Source organism: Macaca nemestrina, chromosome 10, assembly GCF_043159975.1.
Source record: "Macaca nemestrina isolate mMacNem1 chromosome 10, mMacNem.hap1, whole genome shotgun sequence".
Taxonomy (NCBI): domain Eukaryota; kingdom Metazoa; phylum Chordata; class Mammalia; order Primates; family Cercopithecidae; genus Macaca; species Macaca nemestrina.
In genome coordinates this window covers 127,001,360-127,020,944 of record NC_092134.1, presented here as the reverse complement: position 1 = coordinate 127,020,944, position 19,585 = coordinate 127,001,360, and the positions used below count along the sequence as shown (strand labels likewise).

At 39.0% G+C, this 19,585-nt stretch overlaps 1 protein-coding gene across 4 annotated transcripts; it reads left to right on the top strand.

Moving 5' to 3' along the window:
- The first annotated feature begins 524 nt into the window (after nt 1-524).
- On the top strand, nt 525-18,174 carry LOC105481707 (phosphodiesterase 6H). Of its 4 annotated transcripts, none has more exons than XM_011741427.3 (4): nt 525-652; nt 13,471-13,645; nt 14,666-14,706; nt 17,191-18,174. In XM_011741427.3, the coding sequence occupies exons 2-4, from the start codon at nt 13,512-13,514 to the stop codon at nt 17,265-17,267; spliced, it is 252 nt and encodes an 83-aa protein (XP_011739729.1). In that variant the 5' UTR covers nt 525-652; nt 13,471-13,511; the 3' UTR covers nt 17,268-18,174. The 4 variants fall into 4 exon arrangements, with proteins under 4 accessions (XP_011739729.1, XP_011739721.1, XP_011739737.1 ...); XM_011741419.3 differs by having other exon boundaries at nt 650-702; XM_011741435.3 differs by lacking the exon at nt 525-652 and adding an exon at nt 7,790-8,573.
- The last annotated feature ends 1,411 nt before the right edge of the window (nt 18,175-19,585 follow it).

Genomic DNA, 19,585 nt, shown 5'->3' with positions numbered 1-19,585 from the left:
AACCATGTAAGTGATGGGATCACCCAGAAGGAGTGTAAAAAGAGAAGTTGGCCAAGCATGGGGGAAATCCTGTTAGCTTCACTTTTAGTGAGTAACCTGCTGACAACTTCTTACCTCCTCCTTGGTTAGCACCCTAGCCTACCATCATTGTGCCTCTACTGGACTTTTATAGCATTCTCTTTATATGTTTTCTATTTCCATAATAGTCTCATTTACCCTTTAGTCTCATAACAGAGTAAAAAGCATGCTCATGATCACATCATTCCTTGGTTTTCAGACCTCTAGGGATCTTTCATCCACTTAAAATAAAATAGAATTCTATTTTCACCCATAGCTGCAAGTTGGCTTATTTTAGTAGCCATCTTCCAAGGCAGCCTCCAGTGATCCTGGTATTCAGCCCTGATCACATTGTATCAAGATTGTTCTGTGTGGCTAATAGAATATGGCAGAAATGATGGCATGTTGCTTCCAAGGCTGTTAGACATTGTATCTTTTCTCTTGATTTCTCTTAGATCATTCATGTCATAAGGACACTCAAGCCCCCTGTGGAGCAGTCCATGTGGTGAGGACCAAAAGCTGTCTAAATGAACCATAATGGAAATGAAGGTTTCAGCTCCAGATGATGACAGTCCTGACTGACAGCATGGAAGATGTGAGCAGGAACCACCCAGCTATGCCACTCCTGATTGACCCATAGAAACTGTGAGAGATAGGAAATATCTATTGTTATGGGCTGCTAAATTTGGGGGTAATTTGTCACGTAGCACTAGAATTCTAACATACTCATGATCTAGCCACTTGCAATCCTCCAGACTCATCTGCTAACGCTTAGCCATTGTTTCTTCCATTCCAGATCTTGCCCCTCTTGCTAATCCTTTCCTGAGAAACAGGTTCCCATTTTAGGGATGATTCTCTTTGCAGAAATGTTCTTCCTTTAAATAATCATACCTGATTCATTTCTTTCTTTATTCAGATCTCTGCTCATATGTCAGTTTCTCAGAGGGGTCTTTTTAAACCAGCATATTTAAAACAGTGCCTCTATTTCATCATTCTGCTTTATTTTTATTTCTAGCATGTAACATCCCTTGACATATTTCCCATATATTATTTTTCTGTTTGTTATCCATGTCTCCACAAGGCTGTGAACTCTATAAGGTCAGGGACCTTGTCTTATTCACTGCTGTATCCCAGAGACTAGAGCACTGACTAAAAACATAGTATACTGTCAATAAATACCAATGGAATTAATGAGAAAGGCCAAGATACTAGGAAACCTCAGCATTTAGAAAAGATGAAGTGAGAGATGCCTACAAAGGAAGCAAAGGAGGAATGGCTTGAGAGGGGAGTATAGGAAGACGGGAAACAGTTCTGCCTGCTGAGTCAGGTCACCTATATTTCAGCTTCGAACAAATATTTATCTGATTGCTATATGTTGAAGTTGCTATGCATCCTGCTTATGAATTTTTGAATAACAAATTTATTTAACTTTATACTTCGAAATACTTATAGATTTACAGGTAGTTGTTAAGAAATGTTCACCCTGTCTTCACCAATGTCACCATCTTGCATAAATGTGTATAATATCAACCCAAGAAACTGACATTGATACAATTCACAGAACCTGCTCCGACTTCTCCAGTTACATATGCAATCGTGTGTGCGTGTGTGTGTAGTTCTATGCAATTTTATTGCGTGTGAAGCTTCTTCTAACTACCACCACGATGAAGACACAGGCCATCACCATGAGACTTACTTGTTCTATCCTTCTGTAGCCACACCCACCTCCTCACACCCATCCCTAACCCCTGGTGACCACTAAATTGTTCACCCTCTCTATACATTTTTTAATTTTAAAAATATATAAATGGATAGACTAGATAACCAAAATGTGGTACATATACACCATGGAATACTATGAAGCCATAAAAAAGAACATTAAAAAAGCCATAAAAAAAGGAGATCATGTCCTTTGCAGGGACATGGATGGAACTGGAGACCCTTATCCTTAGCAAACTAATGCAGGAACAGAAAACCAAATACTGTATATTCTCACTTATAAGTGGGAGCTAAATGATGAGAACACAGGGGGAAACAACACGCACTGAGGCCTACTGGAGAGTGGAGGATGGGAAGAGGGAGAAGATCAGGAAAAATTACTCATGGATATTAGGCTTTATACCTGGGTGACGAAATAATGTGTACAACAAACCCCCGTCTACCTATGTAACAAACCTGCATACGTACCCCGAACTTAAAATGAAAATTTTTAAAAAGAATATTATGTAAATGGAATCACACATACATTTGTAATTGGCTTTTTTCCTTTAGCATAATTTCCTTGAGGTTCATACTAGTTGTTGTAGGTGTCAATAAGTTCATCTCTTTGTATGGCTGCGCAGTGTTTTCATGGTGTAAATGTACCACAGTTTGTGTAACTATTCACTCATTATAGGAAATTTGGATAGTTTCCAGTTTGGGGCTAGTATGAACAAAGCTGCTATAAACACTTGAGGACACAAGTTTTCACTTCCCTGGACGAACACCCAAAAGTGCAATTGCTAGGTTGCATGGTAAATCCATGTTTCTTTTTAGGAGAACTGGCCAAATGGTTTTCCATAGTGGCTGTCCCATTTTACACTCCCACTCACAATGCACAAGTGATCCATCTTCTCCTATATCTGTGCAATCATTTAGTGTTACACTATTTTTTTTTAGTCATTATCATAGGTGTGTGGTGATTTCTCATTGTGGTTTTAATTTGCATTTCCCTAATGGATGATTACGGTGGATATCTTTTTGTGTGCTTGTAATCTACATATCCTCTTCAGTGAAATGCTTACACATGTTTCTTGTTCATTTTCTAATTGAATTGGTTGCCTTTTTAATCTCGAGTTTTGAGAGTTCTTTACATTTTTGAGGTACAAATCCCTTGTTGGGTATAGGATTTTCAAACACTCTCTTCTAATTTGTAATTTGTCTTTCAATTCCCTCATCAGAGTTTCTCACAGAGCAAATATTTTTAATTTTAATCAGGTCAAATTTATCAATTTTTACTGTTATGGATTGTGTTTTCACTGGCAAGTGTAAGAACTTTTCACTTAGTCCAAGGGCCTGGAGATTTTCTCTCATATTTTTTAAATTAAAGTTTCATAGTTTTACAGTTTATATTTTAGTCTGTGATTCATTTGAGTTAATTTCTGTACTAGGTGTGAAGTTTTTGGGGTGCATAATATGTGAGGTTTAAGATTCTTCCTCTCCTCCTCTTCCTTCTCTTCCTCCTCTTGATTCATGGATATCCATAGACAAAATGTCTATGCTTTCCAGCACCATTTGTTGAACAGACCATCCCTCTCCTATTGAATTGCTTTTGTCTATTTTGTCAGAAATTAATTGGGCATATTTGTGTAGGTTTATATCTGGGTTTTCTACTCTGTTTCATTGATCTGTAGGTTTTCATAGTTTTTTAGTGAGAATCCTATTCTCATAGAATTCCTAGTTCTATTTCTAGTTTGCTGAGAGTTTTTTTTTTTTAATCATTAATAGGTTTTGGATTTTGTTAATCATATTTTCATCAATTGATATGATCATATGATTTTCTTCTTTAGCTTAATATAATGGATTATGTTGATTAATTTTTGAATATTTAATAAGCCTTGCAAGCTGGAATAAATCCCACTTGACCCTAGTGTATTATTCTTTTTATACATTGCTGTATTTAATTTGATAATATTTTGTTAAGAATTTTTGCATCTCAATTGATGAGACATACTGGTCTGTAATTTCCTTTTTAATTGTCTTTGTCTGGTTTTGGTGTCAGGGTGAAATAGGTCTCATGAAATGAGTTGGGAAGTGTTTCCTCTTATCTGTTTTCTGGAAAAGAATATTGTGTTTTTAATTCGTAAGTCTTTTCCAAGATTAATGTTTTTCTGGAGAATCAAACCTAGGGTATTTAGGGAAAGAGGGGCCAAGCTTGTACATTTCTTTTTCATGTCCAGTGTGTTCCCCTCTGGAGTCCGCTATGCATTAGTCAGAGTAGAAAGTTCAGTCTAGGAGATTCCAAACGTGGAGGAAATGTGACTTTAATGTGTCTTCCCACTCACTGGTATTTTATTTTATTTTTTTATTTTATTTTATTTTATTTTTTTTTACTGGTATTTTAAGAAGCACTAAAGAAAGATTAGAGATTAGCACTTGCATAAGCAGCTAAAGGACAGCTAAATTTTTAATTACTTTCTAATTACTTAGCACCTGCACTCTACTTTCCAATATATGATTAATAATACTTTTCCATCTGTCAGAAGGGATCAAGAACCAAAAGTTATAGAGCTATGGAATACAGATTTTAAAAAATCATTTTATTATATTTAGTTGTAAAATTTGCATACAGTAGAGCTTACTCCTTGTGATGGACATAGGGGTTTTGACAAATGCATCAAGTTGTGTATCTACCGCTATGATGAGGATTCCAAATAATTCCATCACTGCTCATAAAATTTCTCGAATATTCTCTTTGGAGTCAACTTCTCCACTCAATCACAGTCCCTAGCAACCAGTGATCTATTCTCCAACCCTATAGTTTAGGCTTGCTAGAATGTAACAAATGAAGTCAAACAGTATACTGCCTTTTGCCTGTGGAGTTTTTCATTTAGCAAAATGTTTCTGTGATTTATTTATGTTATTGAATGTATCAATATTGAGGTTCCCGTTAGCTTTTTTCTTGCTTCTGTGAAAGCTTAGAGTGTTCAACACACCAAAGTTCTTTTGGAGGAATTCCTTTGAGATTGGTCATTTTGCTTATAGTCATATAGCCTGATTACCTGGTTGATAAGATGAGAGATAAACTGACCAGAAATCAGCCCTCACTAGACTAACCAATGAGCTATGAAGGTATCTGGTAAAACTGCTCCGTCCAACAGAGGCAGTGTGTATTGGTTGTTGCTTGCCCAGCCTACACCAATCCCCTGGGAGTCAGTAGGAGTCAGAGTAGTTAGATACAGGAAGATCAGCCACTTCAAACAGGGAACAGTGGATGAATCCCTGATCCAAGATGATGACCAGACCCTTAGAACCTCATAGTACCTTGAACAATGTTTCATTCTCCACCAAGCCTTGCTGAAGGTGGTTGAGTTTATCTTCCATTTTTCTTTTCAGATAGTCTAAAATTCTTTCTTTTATCATTTATTTTTTGTTTCAAGAATTTTCCTTAGTCATCCTTTTAGAGTAGGTCTTCTGATTATAGATTCTGTTAGTCTTCCTTTGTCTGAAGACGTCATTAATTTCCCCTTATTCTGAATGATAAATTCACATGACATAGAAGTCAGGGTTGACAGTTCTTTTTCTCAGGACACGAAAAATATACCATATCCTTCTAGTCCCCCTGGTTTCTAATGGGAAATCTGCTGTCAGTTGAGTTATTTTTCTTACAGATAAGGTGTTGTTTCTCTTTCACTGCTTTCTAATTTTTTTCTTTGTCTTTAGTTTTCTGAAGTTTAGCCGTGGTGTATTTTGGTGTAGACTTCTTTGAGTTTTTCCCATTGGGGTTTTCCACCTTCTTGATGTTACACAATTATGTCCTGCACTACATTTGGAAAATTTTTAGCCATTATTTCTTCAAGTACTTTTTAAGCTTCACGTCTTTTCTCCTTTCCTTCTGAGATGCTGATGACATAAATATATTAGGTCCTTTAGTCTCTCAGATCTGTGAGATTCTATTCATTTTTTTTTTTTTTGTGGTGGGTGGGTTTATTTTCTGTCTTTTGTTCAGATTGGGTAATTTCTATTGTTCTATCTTCAAGTTCACTGATTCTTTCCTCTTTATTCTCCATTCTGTTTTTGAACCCATCCATTGAGTTCTTTATGTTGGTTATTCTATTTTTCAGCTCTAAGATCTTTATTTCATGCTTTTTTACATGCTGTGTTATGTCTGAATGGAGGTGAAATTTCCCACTCGGGCTTCTTTGGTACCAGTCTGGTAGGGAGAAGAAGGTGGCCTTGTTATGACTGGTTGGAGGTGAAAGCCCAAGATCCCAATGTGGCTTTCTCTGATGCTACTCAGCTAGGGTGGGAGAAAGTCACCCCGTGGTAGCTGAATCAAGATGAAAGTCTTGGCTCTCCACTCAGCTTTTGCTGAGTCATGTCGTGTTTTTTTCCATGGTATTTGACTGGAGTAGGGTGGTTTTTGTTTAAATGTGTTCTGTCTTGCTAGTTTGCTACTCTCCTGGTCACTTGTCTAGAGAAAACAGGCTTTTGGGGAGGTTTTTTGTTTTTTCACTCCTCTTAGTGCTTTTGGGTTACTGTCTTTTCCTGCATCTACATCAGGATATACAAAACAAAAAGAAAATTCAGGAAACTTACTGCCATATTGTTCCTTGCATCTAAAGCCTCTATTTGTTTTTTCTTCTCTCAAATATTTTGAAATATTCCATGTTTTTTTCATATATTATATCCAGGATTTTTAGTTGTACTTAGCAAGAGGCATGAGAGGATATGTGTCTACTTTACTTGGTCCAAAACAAGAAGGAAGATAGATTTTTAAGACTGTAGAGTAATTTAAGAATTTTCTAATTCTAAACCCCTGAGAACCATATTAGAGTGGCTTTAGGAGAATTTTTCAAACTATACACCTAGACTTTCTCCCTACCCCTAACCTCTCACTCTTCTCTCTCCTGGATTTCCTTTGGAGGAAGACGACTTATGGCACAACCACCCCCATATTCAACATTGAGAATCGCAAGATTATCTTTCTCAAGTGTAGTGGGATAGAAAAAATTGAGGACCCTGACACTCTAAATCATTCATTTTACATATGAGGAAACTGAAACTCAGAGAGGTGACAGTTTTTCCATATAGCAGATAAATGGTAAACCCAAGCCCGCATATGGGTCTAGTACAGTACTTTTCAAACATTAATATGCAAACACATCACCTTGGACCTTGTTAAAATGCGGATTCTGATTCAGTAAGTATGGAGCAGGGCTGAGATCCTGCATTTTTAACAAGTGCACAGATGGTGTTGCTGCTGCTGCACTTTGAGTAACAACATTCTAGAACATTCACTCAGCTTATGGCACTTTCCACTGTCCTTAAAATTTGTATTCTTTCATCAAGAAAATTGAGAATACGAAAAGTTTGACAGATAAGCATCTAAACATTCACGTGCCTGGTATGTAACAGTAAAGGAAGGTGTGAATGATAATGGAGATACAGAGGAGGGAGTAGAGGTACCCATCCAGAGACCAAACACTTTCCTGGCTTTGCAAGGTATTCGTTGCCTTCAAAACTCAGAGAAATCTTGGTAAAGACCATGGGAGAGCACATGAATGACTCTCGAGCTGTTTAGTTGCTCATGTAATTTGCTTAGGGCTGCAAGTTAAGAATCTCTCCCTGTCTAGAAAGGATAAATTGACCTTCTTTCTCTATAATGTTATGGAGTGTAATTCTCTAATAGGTAACAACTGGGGAAAGAACACTGAAATTCACTGGTAAGGCATGGAAGTGATGGAAGTGACCAGCAAACAGACATCCTGGTCCATGTCTGCTTTGATATAGTATAGTACAAAGACAATGGAATATATAAGGTGTTTCCAGACTTGGGCCCTGTTCCTGGCTCCACTATTAATTTTATTTGCAGCCTTGAATACATCACTTAATCTTTCTATGATAAATTTATCAAAATAACTTACTGATAACTAGCATATCTGTTGAGAGCTATTTAGTATTAATTAATTATCAATTAGGTAATACTAATTAAGTATTAATTAATACTTAATTATTAATCTATTAATAATTAATACTAGTGGCTCAATATAATAGGAAGACCGAGTCAAGGAGTCTCAGTAAATTGGATTGTTCCCCAGACCCTACACCCTGAAACATTTAGGTACGAAAGATCTGGCAATCGATTCTCAAATGAGTGTCCTCAGTTAACAATTCATAGCTGTCATATGGGCCCTTTCTCTGTCAGATATCACCGAATTTGATATCAGTTTTGACTCTGAGGTTCCATCTCTCTGAGGAAATACACACAATACCAGTTAGGGGGAGATACTGTGTGTTTCCCAATGTCACTGCCCGCATGTTCAATGTCCCCACTATAGCAGGGGGCACTGTGGCTCCCTCTGTTCTCTCCAGTTACCTAGAGCCCCATAAGAATTATGTCCCTGTGTATGTGTGTGGGTGTGATTGTGCACATCGGTATGTGTCAGGGAAAGGGAAGAAATGGGAGTAGCAAAAACTAAAGGTGAGAATTAAAAGAAGATATTGAATCACAAACTGAAATTGACCCTTGGATATCAACACTTTCTGTGTTTTTGTGAATACAATACCTGTTTATTGACTAGAGTGAACCTAAGTCAGTTTTGAAAGGGCCTCTAATTATCAGAAACCTCCTAAGCCTGTCCCAGCCTCACCCCGTGTTCTTCTAACTTCTTTGCACCTGGGTTGCTGTTCTGAGCTTATGACGGTGAGATTAGGCAGCATGAGGGTATTACAGAGAGATAAGTCAGGATGCAAAGATCCTTTTGTCTTTTGCAAAGAAGGCAGCGGGGCAGCTGATAGGAACAGCATTCAGCTCCGTGAGTATTTCTGAACTTCTGGTGAATTTGAGCAGAGTAATTGAAGGGCTTTGGGGGGTTGATCAGGCTCCAAAAGAAAAATTGGAGAAGAAAACATGTTGGACCTGTGGGCCTGGGCTGTGGCTGGGGATGAAAATGGGAAAGAACATGAAGGAGATACACTCAGACCTTCTTGTTATGCCATGGGACGAGCAAATAAGTGAAAGTTGACTATTACAAGGTCACTGCAAAACTTGATTACTGAATTCATTTAGAAGGAGCCCAATAGTGACCTCCCTGTTTGCAGCTTCATAGCAAACAGTATTGTGAAGACGGAGGGATCTGTGGCACTAAATAACCACAGAGAAAACAGTTCTTTACTCCAAGGATGTTCTTGCAAACTTGGCCCAGGCACTGGTAGGCTGGTGTGAGTGTGAGGAAAAGGAGAAGGGGAGCGGAGAGCGAGCGTGAGAATGACCGCAGGGCAGTGCAGGTGGCTGAGCCTTCTCCCTTTGAGGTCAAAGTGTTTGTTTGTTCCATTCTGAAGCAGGGTGTGGGCTGGATTTTTGGTAATTTTTTTTTATGGCTTTGGTTTGGGTCTTGCTTTGCTTTTCAAATTATTGATTTTCTCTGCCTCAGCAGGACCCTGGGTGATATTTATTGGCTCAACCCCAACAGTACTTCCCTCCCTAGCTCCTTCCAGCCTGTTCCTTAGTCCACTGACAATGGCCTTGTCTATATCTTTGCTGAGAAACAGAGAATTGGAAGGGTAAGGTGGTAACAGCAGCATCAGAGAGACTGTCTCAGGAACCTTCTAAAACTGCTTTTCAGAGGATCATCCCCTGTCACTATATACGGCTGGGCTTTGCTGTATAAAGCAACACAAGATGATTTTTTGCTTTATACAAATCTTTAATTTTTGTTAAGGTGACCCTAACCCCAGTCCCCTACAAAAGTATGCCTTGAAATATTACTTTGCCGCATCCACTTATTTCTGCAGAGAAACAGTTTGTAATCTTCAAAAGGGGAAGGGCTAACATTGCTTTAAAAACAGGAAAATGTTCTGCCTCACAAAAGAATAAATTGCTTGATGCTTTTGGAGGAAAAAAATGTGAAACTTCTTTCAGCTAAAATCAAGTCTGATAATACATTTAGGGTTACTCAGCTCCAGATGCCCTTGGAATTTCTAGAAAAGTGTGGTCAGGATGAGGTTAACCTTTGGTGATGTTTATGGGCAAACAGGACTGGCTTCCAATGCAGGGAAAGGTCAGAAGTGTTCTACCCTTCCTAAAGGTTTTGCAGAGAGAATTGGAGGGTAAATCTATGACAGAAACTGCAGAGGGATTAGTCGACTGTTCTGGTTACCTAGTGCAAATCCTGAGCACCATTAGGATCAAGGGATTAACCTGGCAACTGTTATGTAACTCTTTCTGAGAAGGCTTCTTTCATATAATGCATCAAACTCTGACATGAACATTGTCTAAGCCTAGAGGTGTAACTTCAAAATTATGTAAACATGTAGAAGAAACCTGCAAGAAAAAAGGGGATGTATCATCAGGGGAATATGGATGTCACATGTGATTTTTAAAGTCTTTGGGGTTGCTGTTAGGGGTGTCAAAAGAATTCAAGGAAAGCTTCTTAAGACAGAATTTTAAGACCAGAAGTAAGTTAACAGTTGGGGTGTTGGAAGGAAGAAGAGGATTACCCAGCAAGGGCGGAAGACAATTGCCCCTCTGGTGTATGGCAAGGGCTCTTCAGTGGTTGGCCCAGAGGAAGGAGGTGCAGAGTCCGGGTGAGCAAGTGTCATAACCACAGATTTGTTTGCATGGCTTTCTTTTCTCTCACAAGGTCTAGCATATGTTTGCTCTTTTTTAACACTTTGTACCACTCTACTCATATCGTCTTCCTAAAATTTCCCCATAACCCTAAAAGGAAGGTATGATTTGATTCATTTTATAGATGGAATAAGACCCCCAGAGGATTATGAAATTTCTCCTAAGTCACATAGCCAGTTCTGTGGAGTAGGAACTTAAAACTATATCAATTTGATTCTAAAGAGTGTACTCTCTACCATGTTACCATCAAAGGGCAATTTGACCAATGAGGGTCACTTTAGGCCCTTACATTATAGAATTCTGGATCCAAAATAATTGAATCTTATTAGGGCTGCCAGATAAAATGGAGGATGCCAGTTAAATTTGAGTTCCAGAGGAAAATGACTTTCTAAAGTATAAATATGTACCATGAAACAGCTGAGATATACTTTACTAAAAAATATCATTTCTTTGAAATTCAAATTGAGCGGGGTGCCTTGTATTTTTTTATTTTTTATTTTTTTGCTGGATCTGGCAATTCTGACCCTAATAGGTTCTTCAGATGAGAGAAAAGAAACTTTTGATTTCTTCTACCTTGAAAATCCTGGGCAGTTCAAAAACCTTGATCTGAGAGCTGCCCTCTGTGACTGGCAGAGCTGGGATGTGTCAGTTACTGGTGGTCCACTCTGAGCACAGCGCTGATCTTGGCTGCTCACCAGCGATTCCCAGGGTCCCAACCACACTTGGGACAAGCACAAAGTTTGCCTGTCGACCAGGGGTAGAGAGGGCCCACAGAATGGGAACTGAATTTAGTGAGCAGAGGAACTGGCAGTGCATTTCCTAAAGCCTGAAAGCTAATGAGTTCTTTGTGCTCTGATGGAGAAGTCAAAGGGTCAGGACCTCATGACCTAAGGTTTACGGTATTTGTTCAGTTTCTTTCTTTTTCATTTTTTTTCCTTTTTTTTCTTTTTTTTCTTTTCTTGAGACGGAGTCTCGCCCCGTCGCCCAGGCTGGAGTGCAGTGGTGAGATCTCGGCTCACTGCAAGCTCTGACTCCCGGGTTCACGCCATTCTCCTGCCTCAGCCTCCCGAGTAGCTGGGACTACAGGCACCCGCCACCACGCCCAGCTAATTTTTTATATTTTTAGTAGAGACGGGTTTTCACTGTGTTAGCCAGGATGGTCTCGATCTCCTGACCTCATGATCTGCCTGTCTTGGCCTCCCAAAGTCCTGGGATTACAGGCGTGAACCACTGCACCTGGCCTGTTCAATTTCTAGATTAATTTATTAACTCATTTGACAAATATAATATATATGGCATAATTACTATCCACCATGCACTGTTGTAGGTTCTGGGACTGGAAGGGCAGCCTCATGAAGCTAGTCCAGTAGGGGACAGCAGAAGGAATCACAGCATGAGCAGGTGGTCCAGGGTCCTGGCCAATCTCACCATCCCTGCTACTGCCAAGGATAATAATTTAGTAATAATCAGAATTTAAATAAGAGGAAAATCTTGGGGGTGAGGATAATAATTGCAACCCAACTCTGAAAGAAATAAGAAAACAGTATGAACTGGAAGTTATAGAATATGAGGTTTGAGGGATATGCAGTGTGGCCAGTAAAGACAGTCACTGTTAGCATGAGCCAAAGACTGTCAGGGAGGTCTGCAGTTAACAATATTAACATAGGCTGGTGTGATGAGTCATGCCTGTAAACCTAGCACTTTGGGAGTTTGAGGCGGGAGGATCAGTTGAGCCCAGGAGTTTGAGGCTATAGTGAGCTATGATTGCAATTGCACCACTGCACTACAACCTGGCTGATGGAGCAAGAACTTGTCTCTCTTAAAAAAAAAAAAAAAAAATTAGCATAAATCTGTAATGGGTGAAATAAGGAATCTTGTGGAGACAAAGCCCCCACACACCAGATTTTATGGAAGAGATGGGCTCAGGATAAGAGGTGAAAGCAATTTGGAGTTCTTTGGGGCTTTTCAGGATCTTCCTTCCAAGGGCAGTTTTGTCAACTCTTATGAAAGAAAAGAAGAAAGAAAATAATGTCATCCAAAATGACAAATTAATTGTTTCAATTTATCTTTTTCAATGATTTTCTTTGATTTGTATTTGAAGAATGGCAATGCGCATTTCTGTAGCCAAATTAAAGTCTGAGAACACCATATTGGATAGGTCCATGGTGTGGGTAGAAGAAAGCATCAAAGATTTGTGAACAATGGGGGCTGAAGAACCTTATGTCTGGACGTAGAGTTGAAGCACAAATACATTACGTAATCATCCTTCATTAACTTCTCTATGTGTGTGTGTTTTAAGGTGTGTTGAATATATTCATGAGTGTTGGTATCCCTGCTCCAGAGGTCCTCCTGTCCAGACAACTACATTGTCATCTCCCAGAACTACAGAAAAGCTTCTGGTTCATGTGAGGATTAAACAAAGTAATCTTATCTTAGACTATAAGGACTTGAAGGACTATAAAAAAACAGAGGCCATAAAAAATGCTCAATAAACATTTAGAATCAGGTTATTTTAGAGCTGGATGGAAATGTAAAGCTTAAAGAAATAGCAGGTGCTATAAAAGACTATAGATATCACTGAGTCCATTTTCCTCTTTATAACGGGTAGAACTGGTGGTCATAGAGAAGTACAGCATCATAATAAATTCACATAGAACACTTGTGGCGAAACTATTTTATTTATTTATTTTAATTTTTTTAATACCTAATGTGAAGCTTTAATTTAATTTAATTTAATTTATTTATCTTTAAATTTTTTTCAGTGGCAGATCTATGGGAACAGCATATCCACCTAGATTTTTGAGTTTTAAAATGTATCAATTGTCTGTTTACGCAACTGATAGATTGTGTAAGTAATATAGCAGAGTGTAAGTTTGCATTCCTTTACATTAAGTGCCTGCATTGATTTATACTCTGTTTTCTTAAAGATCCCTTTTAAAGATGATAACTTCTCCCCTTTTGTATCAACACAAAGTACTGAGCTTTCTTATTGAAGTACTTTTCTTCTCCAGCCTAAAATAAAGATCTAATAACCAATGGTCCCCATGACTTGAAAGATCTTTTTTTATCTTTCACTGTCTAAGGAGGCTGAAAGGGAAACGCTAGCTGCCTGGGGGCTGTTAAAATGAGTGACAACACTGCTCTGGCTGCTCCAGCTTCAAACCAGGGTCCCACCACCCCACGCAAAGGCCCTCCCAAGTTCAAGCAGAGGCAGACTCGCCAATTCAAGAGTAAACCTCCAAAGAAAGGTGTGAAAGGGTAAGACCTAAATGAAAAAAACTTTCTATTAGTTTCTTCTTCCCACAGGACGGCTTTTGTTTTGAGAAATTAGTGCTCATAATATTAAACAGACTTACAAAAATGTCCATCCCATCCTCTCTTTTCCTCTTTAACTCCATCTGTGTCTTTATCGCTGGAATTCTTTCCTTCGCAACTTCCAGGTCTGTGGCCGAATTTAACATGGCAAATGGAGGCTTTTTACAATAAACTTTGACTTTGCCTTCCAGGCTTTTTATGACCACTCCTCTTTACTGACATAACCTCTGCTTTAATCTGTAACACTGAACCACTGACCATTTCCAGAAAATATAGCTTATATTTATGTCTTCCAATTTTATATCCTCAGTTCTTTATTTTCTTCTTCCTCTCCTTGCCTAAATCCTATTCATTTTTCAACACACAGCTCATATGCTAATTTCTTTTTGAAGCTACCACTGATCTCTTTAACAAGCTATCATTACTTTCATGTTTGCATTTTGTACATTCAGCTGTCATAGCCTACATTATCGTATCTTATATTTATTTATTCGTGTCTATTCTCCGAGACTAAGACCACTCAGAAAATTTGCCTGTTTTTTTCTTAACTCTCTGTGCCTAACAAAATGCCTGGTATATAATGGATGCTTAGTTAATGATTTTGAATAAGTAAACAAATGGATGAATTCATCATTTTTAATGCCTCTTGTATTGCTTTCTCATTTCAATTTTTATTATAAAAAGTGAAATTTGACTAAGTTGTCCCACTGATAGTTCTTTCTGACTCTTAATTGTTTTAGCTTAAGTTCCTACAGGAGAGAAATCTCTCTCCACTAGGATATACCAAAACCTGCCTGAGTGACATTTTCTTTGCTCCAGTTCGGTGCAAACAAAAGGAGTCTCTCAAATAAAAACATTTAAACCTCTCCTTCTTCCCCTTTGAATCAAGAAACTCACCATGTGAGTGACTCCAAAATTCTTTTGCTCTAATCTCAGCTAATTTCGCCATATTCTTTTCCATAGATTTGGAGATGACATTCCAGGAATGGAGGGGCTAGGAACAGGTAAGCCATCCACTGATTTAAGTGAGAAATTTGCACTTGGAGTTCTGCCTTTTTATATGCTTCAGGCCTCAAGGGGCAGTTGAAAGTTATGAGAAATACCCAAGGCAGAAGATCTGTGAAGACATAGAAAGGTGGGGATTTAATTTCCCCTCCGAAATAAGTACATGTGTGCCCAGATACAAAAGCCCTAAAAGAAATCAGGGTAGGCCCAAAATTTCATAAACCTTCTTGTTTTGTCAAACAACCTTTGAGGGCATACAATGATAAATTACAGGCGTTTATGGTAGAAAGATTCTCATAATTCATCTAACCAAACTTCATTTTTCAGGAGAGAAATCTGAGACATAGAGGAATTGACAGTCTTTTGTCTGAGGCTACCAAGTGAACTATTGGAAATAAGGGTGAGGTCTGGAGATCTCTCCACTCTACCAGGCAAACCACTTCCTTACCAATTTCCTCTTTTTACACATCCTCTAGCACCCAGAGGAGGATCTTAAATAGTGAATGCCTGCAATATATTTTTAAAAATTGGCTACCAGATTTTTATGTATCATACGATGAATGCAATCACTGCTTTTTTTTTTTTTTTTTTTGAGACAGAGTCTCGCTCTGTCGCCCAGGCTGGAGTGCAGTGGCCAGATCTCGGCTCACTGCAAGCTCCGCCTCCCGGGTTCACGCCATTCTCCTGCCTCAGCCTCCCGAGTAGCTGGGACTACAGGCGCCCGCCACCTCGCCCGACTAATTTTTTGTATTTTTTAGTAGAGACGGGGTTTCACTGTGTTAGCCAGGATGGTCGGGATCTCCTGACCTCGTGATCCGCCCGTCTCGGCCTCCCAAAGTGCTGGGATTACAGGCTTGAGCCACCGTGCCCTGCCATATTTTTTTAAATTAATAGACTTTATTTCTTAGAGGAGTTTAAGATTTACAGAAAAATTCATCAGAAAGTACAGATCCTATATGCCCTGTCTACCACCTCTCTCCCCTTTTACACAGTTTCCTTTGTTATTAACATCTTGTATTAGTGTGATTATATTTGATGAGCCAATATTGATGCAGTATGTTAATTAAAATCCATAGCTTGTATTAGGGTTTTTATCCTTTGTGTTGTAAAGTTCTAAGGGTTTTGATAAATACCATGTACCCACCATTATAGTACATTCTGTAGTACATATAGTATTATACAGAATAGTTTTGCTGCCCTATGCTTCACCTGGTCACCCTTCTCTCTCTCTCTAAACCCTCAACATCCACTAATCTTCTGTCTGTATAGTTTTGCCTTTTCCAGAATGTGGTATAGTTCGAATCATACAGTATATAGCTTTTCTGGACTAGCTTCTTTCATTTAACAATATTCATTTAAGGTTTCTCCATGTTTTTATATGGCTTGGTAGCTCAGGTTTTTAAATCATGGAACAATACTCCATTGTAGAGATAAACACAGTTTTTTATCCTATTGAAAGATACCTTGGTTGCTTCCAAGTTTAGCCAACAATGGATAAAATGGCCCTAAATATTTATGTGCAGGCTTTTGTCTGGACATATTTTCAACTCATCCAACACACCCTTGATAAATGGTAGCATTTGTAGTAATCAGTGTCCTTCCCAGGCAATCCTCAGTGTAGCTTTCTGCGGCCAAATACCAATCCTGGGATCTCGAATAAATTTTCCAGCCACATTATAAAGCAATTTTGCTATTCTCCTAGATTAACTGCTTCTGTATTTTGGCAAGGTGCATGCAAGACCAGCAAATTTGCTTTGGGATCTGGAAGATGTGCTTGACTCTAACCGTATATTTGGAATAATGTAATGAGGCTTATACTGAGTGAAAGTCTGAGGTCTTTGACCTGGTTCTGGGGTCTCAGCTCTACAACTATGTGGTTTTTGCTAATTATTTCATCTCTCTGGGTGTCAGCAAGCTTCTTTGTAACTGAAGGATAATAATATCTTACTTTCTAAAACAAGAAGCTGGATTAAAAGATGCCTTGTGATCATTTTTCAATATGTGATTGGATATAGGCAATTCAAAATGTAAAGGAATAGAAGAATAATTAGAGAAGAAACTGATCTAGATTGGTAGGGAAGACTATGGATACCTAGACCATGGAGATTCAAAGTGTTCCTCTTTTTCATCTTAACCCTTGGCCTGACTAGAATTCCACTTTTGCTTCCTCCTTAGTGGTTGTGGTTTGGGGAGACTCTGTGTGATCAGTGGGCTGTACCCCCCCAGGGAACCCCTCAGTCAAAAGCTGTGGGTCGCCACCCCCCTCAAAGAGGAAGCAGAATGAAACCAACAGAGATGCCTGGTGCAACAATTAAGCAATTGGTCTGATCCTTCCTGGGCCGCAGGACCACTCTAGGTAATTTCTCAGTCAGGGGATAATGAGCAGGAGAGAGGAGTGAAGTGTCTCTGCCTGAACGGCATCTTTCTGTGAAGAGACTTTTTTTGGGGTGAGGTTGGCTTACATACTCTTCCATCTCTTGCAGATATCACAGTGATTTGTCCGTGGGAGGCATTCAGCCACCTGGAATTGCATGAGCTCGCTCAGTTTGGGATTATTTGAGGTGCCAGAGGTTCTGCCACTCTCAACGACATCTGCTGTAATTTTGGTTACTTTTGCCCTGATGATCTGCCGGAGTCTTGAAATTCAGCTGATTGGAAGTGGTTTTGTTGACTTTCGAGGTCATTTCCTATCAGTTACTACTAAGAGTTCTCTTACTATCAGAATCTCTCTAGCAGTACAGCTCAAAATAGTGGATGCATTTCACACTTAACCACCTTTTCCTACCAGCTAGTTAGAAGTCATCAATATTTCTCTACATTTTGTTTATGTGTAAGCCCTTTAAATCTATTTTTGCTAGGCATTCACTATGATTAATAGGAGACCTTTAAGATTACATTTATGTCACTCCCCACCTCCTCTTATTTAATAAAGGAGATATTTACCTTGAATGTTGCTGAAGTTGTATTAAATGCTACATGGAAATATCTGATGCTGTGTTCTGAGAACCAATTAAACAAAGAAGGCACAGTCATACAGGAAATAAGTGCAGTGCTTACAAAACAGCATAGGATGAAGATTTGAATTCTGTAAGTTCGTAAATTGTATACTTTCTGGGTCTAAATTTGATTGAACTAGGTTATTTCAGAAGTCTCATGCAGCTCTAAGTTGTACAGTTCTAAGCTGGCGAGGAACTGGGATTTAAACTCGGAATTCTGACAATGTGAGCCTTCTTTTCAGTACTCTGGTTGAGGAAGGTTTCCTTCCACAGCATTCCCTCAATGAAATTATTTTGTCCAATGGCTTAAAATGGGAGTCACGGGAGTTACATATATTGACTGCTTTGTGCACATCTGTAGTAAATCTAACCTTTAAACTGTCAACTGAAAAGATTTATATGCTATAAGGTTTAGACTCATATACAAAGGATAGGCAGTTGACCCTCTAAATAAAATGATGGTTTGCCTCACCCCTGAAGTTGTGTCAGTGTAATGTGCTCATACTTATCTTTTCCCAATACTTTCAAGGCAATTGTGCAACTCAAATGCTGCCTCTATGTGACTTGGATGCTTTGGAACTAACAGTATGAATTTCTTCATTTCAGTTTTGAAATCTGTGGTAAAAGAATGGAGTAAATTAACCGAAGAGAGAGACAGGATGATAGAGAAGCAAGAGATTCAGGTTCTAATCCTGTCTCTACCAGTAAATTGCAATATGATTTTGGGCGAAGATCTCACCCTTTTTACCTTCAAGTTTTCCTGAATCAGATAATCTAAGGTTCATGGTGGTGATAAATTCTGTGACTTTGTGGTCTTAGAGGAGTGCAGCACTCAAAAACTTGTGAGTGCTACAGGGCCTGTGTTAACCATTTTGCACGAATGATCAGGTTACCTTCTGGCCAGAAAATTAGAAGTACAAGAGAAAAACTGAGGTATAGATTCAAAAGTGGAACCATGACGTGCCAAGAGGCCAGTGGAAATGTGTGCTTCCTCCTTCAGCAGGAACTCCTGCCTCCACCCAGGCACCTGTCTTCTCTCCTGCCAAAGCTAACCCTTGCCTTTCAAGTCAGCTGCTCCATTTGACGGCCAGTGCCTTCGGTTCATCCCAATTAGGGAGGACTGGCTTCTTCTCCAGCTGGGTGAGACTCTGGTTCACATTTGGCTTACTTTTCAAATATTTCTTTAAAAATGAAGCAATGACATTGACAAAACAGAATGCACTCAAAAGAATGTATCCAAAGGCTACATAAAGAAGGATCTAGAAACTACGCTACATGAAGAATTGTTGAAGGAACTGAAAACATTTAGCTGAGAGAAGAAAACGTTCATTGCCAGCAAATATTTGAGGAGTTGTAATGGTCCACAGCTGTAACAACCTGAATACACCAGATCTTTTTAAAAAGTAATGGTGAAGGCCGGGTGTGGTGGCTCACGCCTGTAATCCCAGCACTTTGGGAGGCCGAGGCGGGCAGATCACGAGGTCAGGAGATCGAGACCACCCTGGCCAACATAGTGAAAACCCGTCTCTACTAAAAATACAAAAAAAAAAAAAAAAAAAAAAAAAAAAAATCAGCTGGGTGTGGTGGCGTGCTCCTGTAGTCCCAGCTACTCGGGAGGCTGAGGCAAGAGAACCCCTTGAACTGGGGAGGCAGAGGTTGCAGTGAGCCGAGATTGTGCCACAGCACTCCAGCCTGGTGACAGAGCGAGACCCCGTCTAAAAAAAAAAAAAAAAAAAAAAAAAAAGGTAATGATGAAGCAGGAAGAAGCAAACTTCTTTCATGCCAGGGTCTAGCATTTGGGGGTAAGCTGGAGTAGACATAATTTAAAGCCCTTCCAATATCTAGAATCCTATTATTTCTATTCATATCATTTTATTATTTT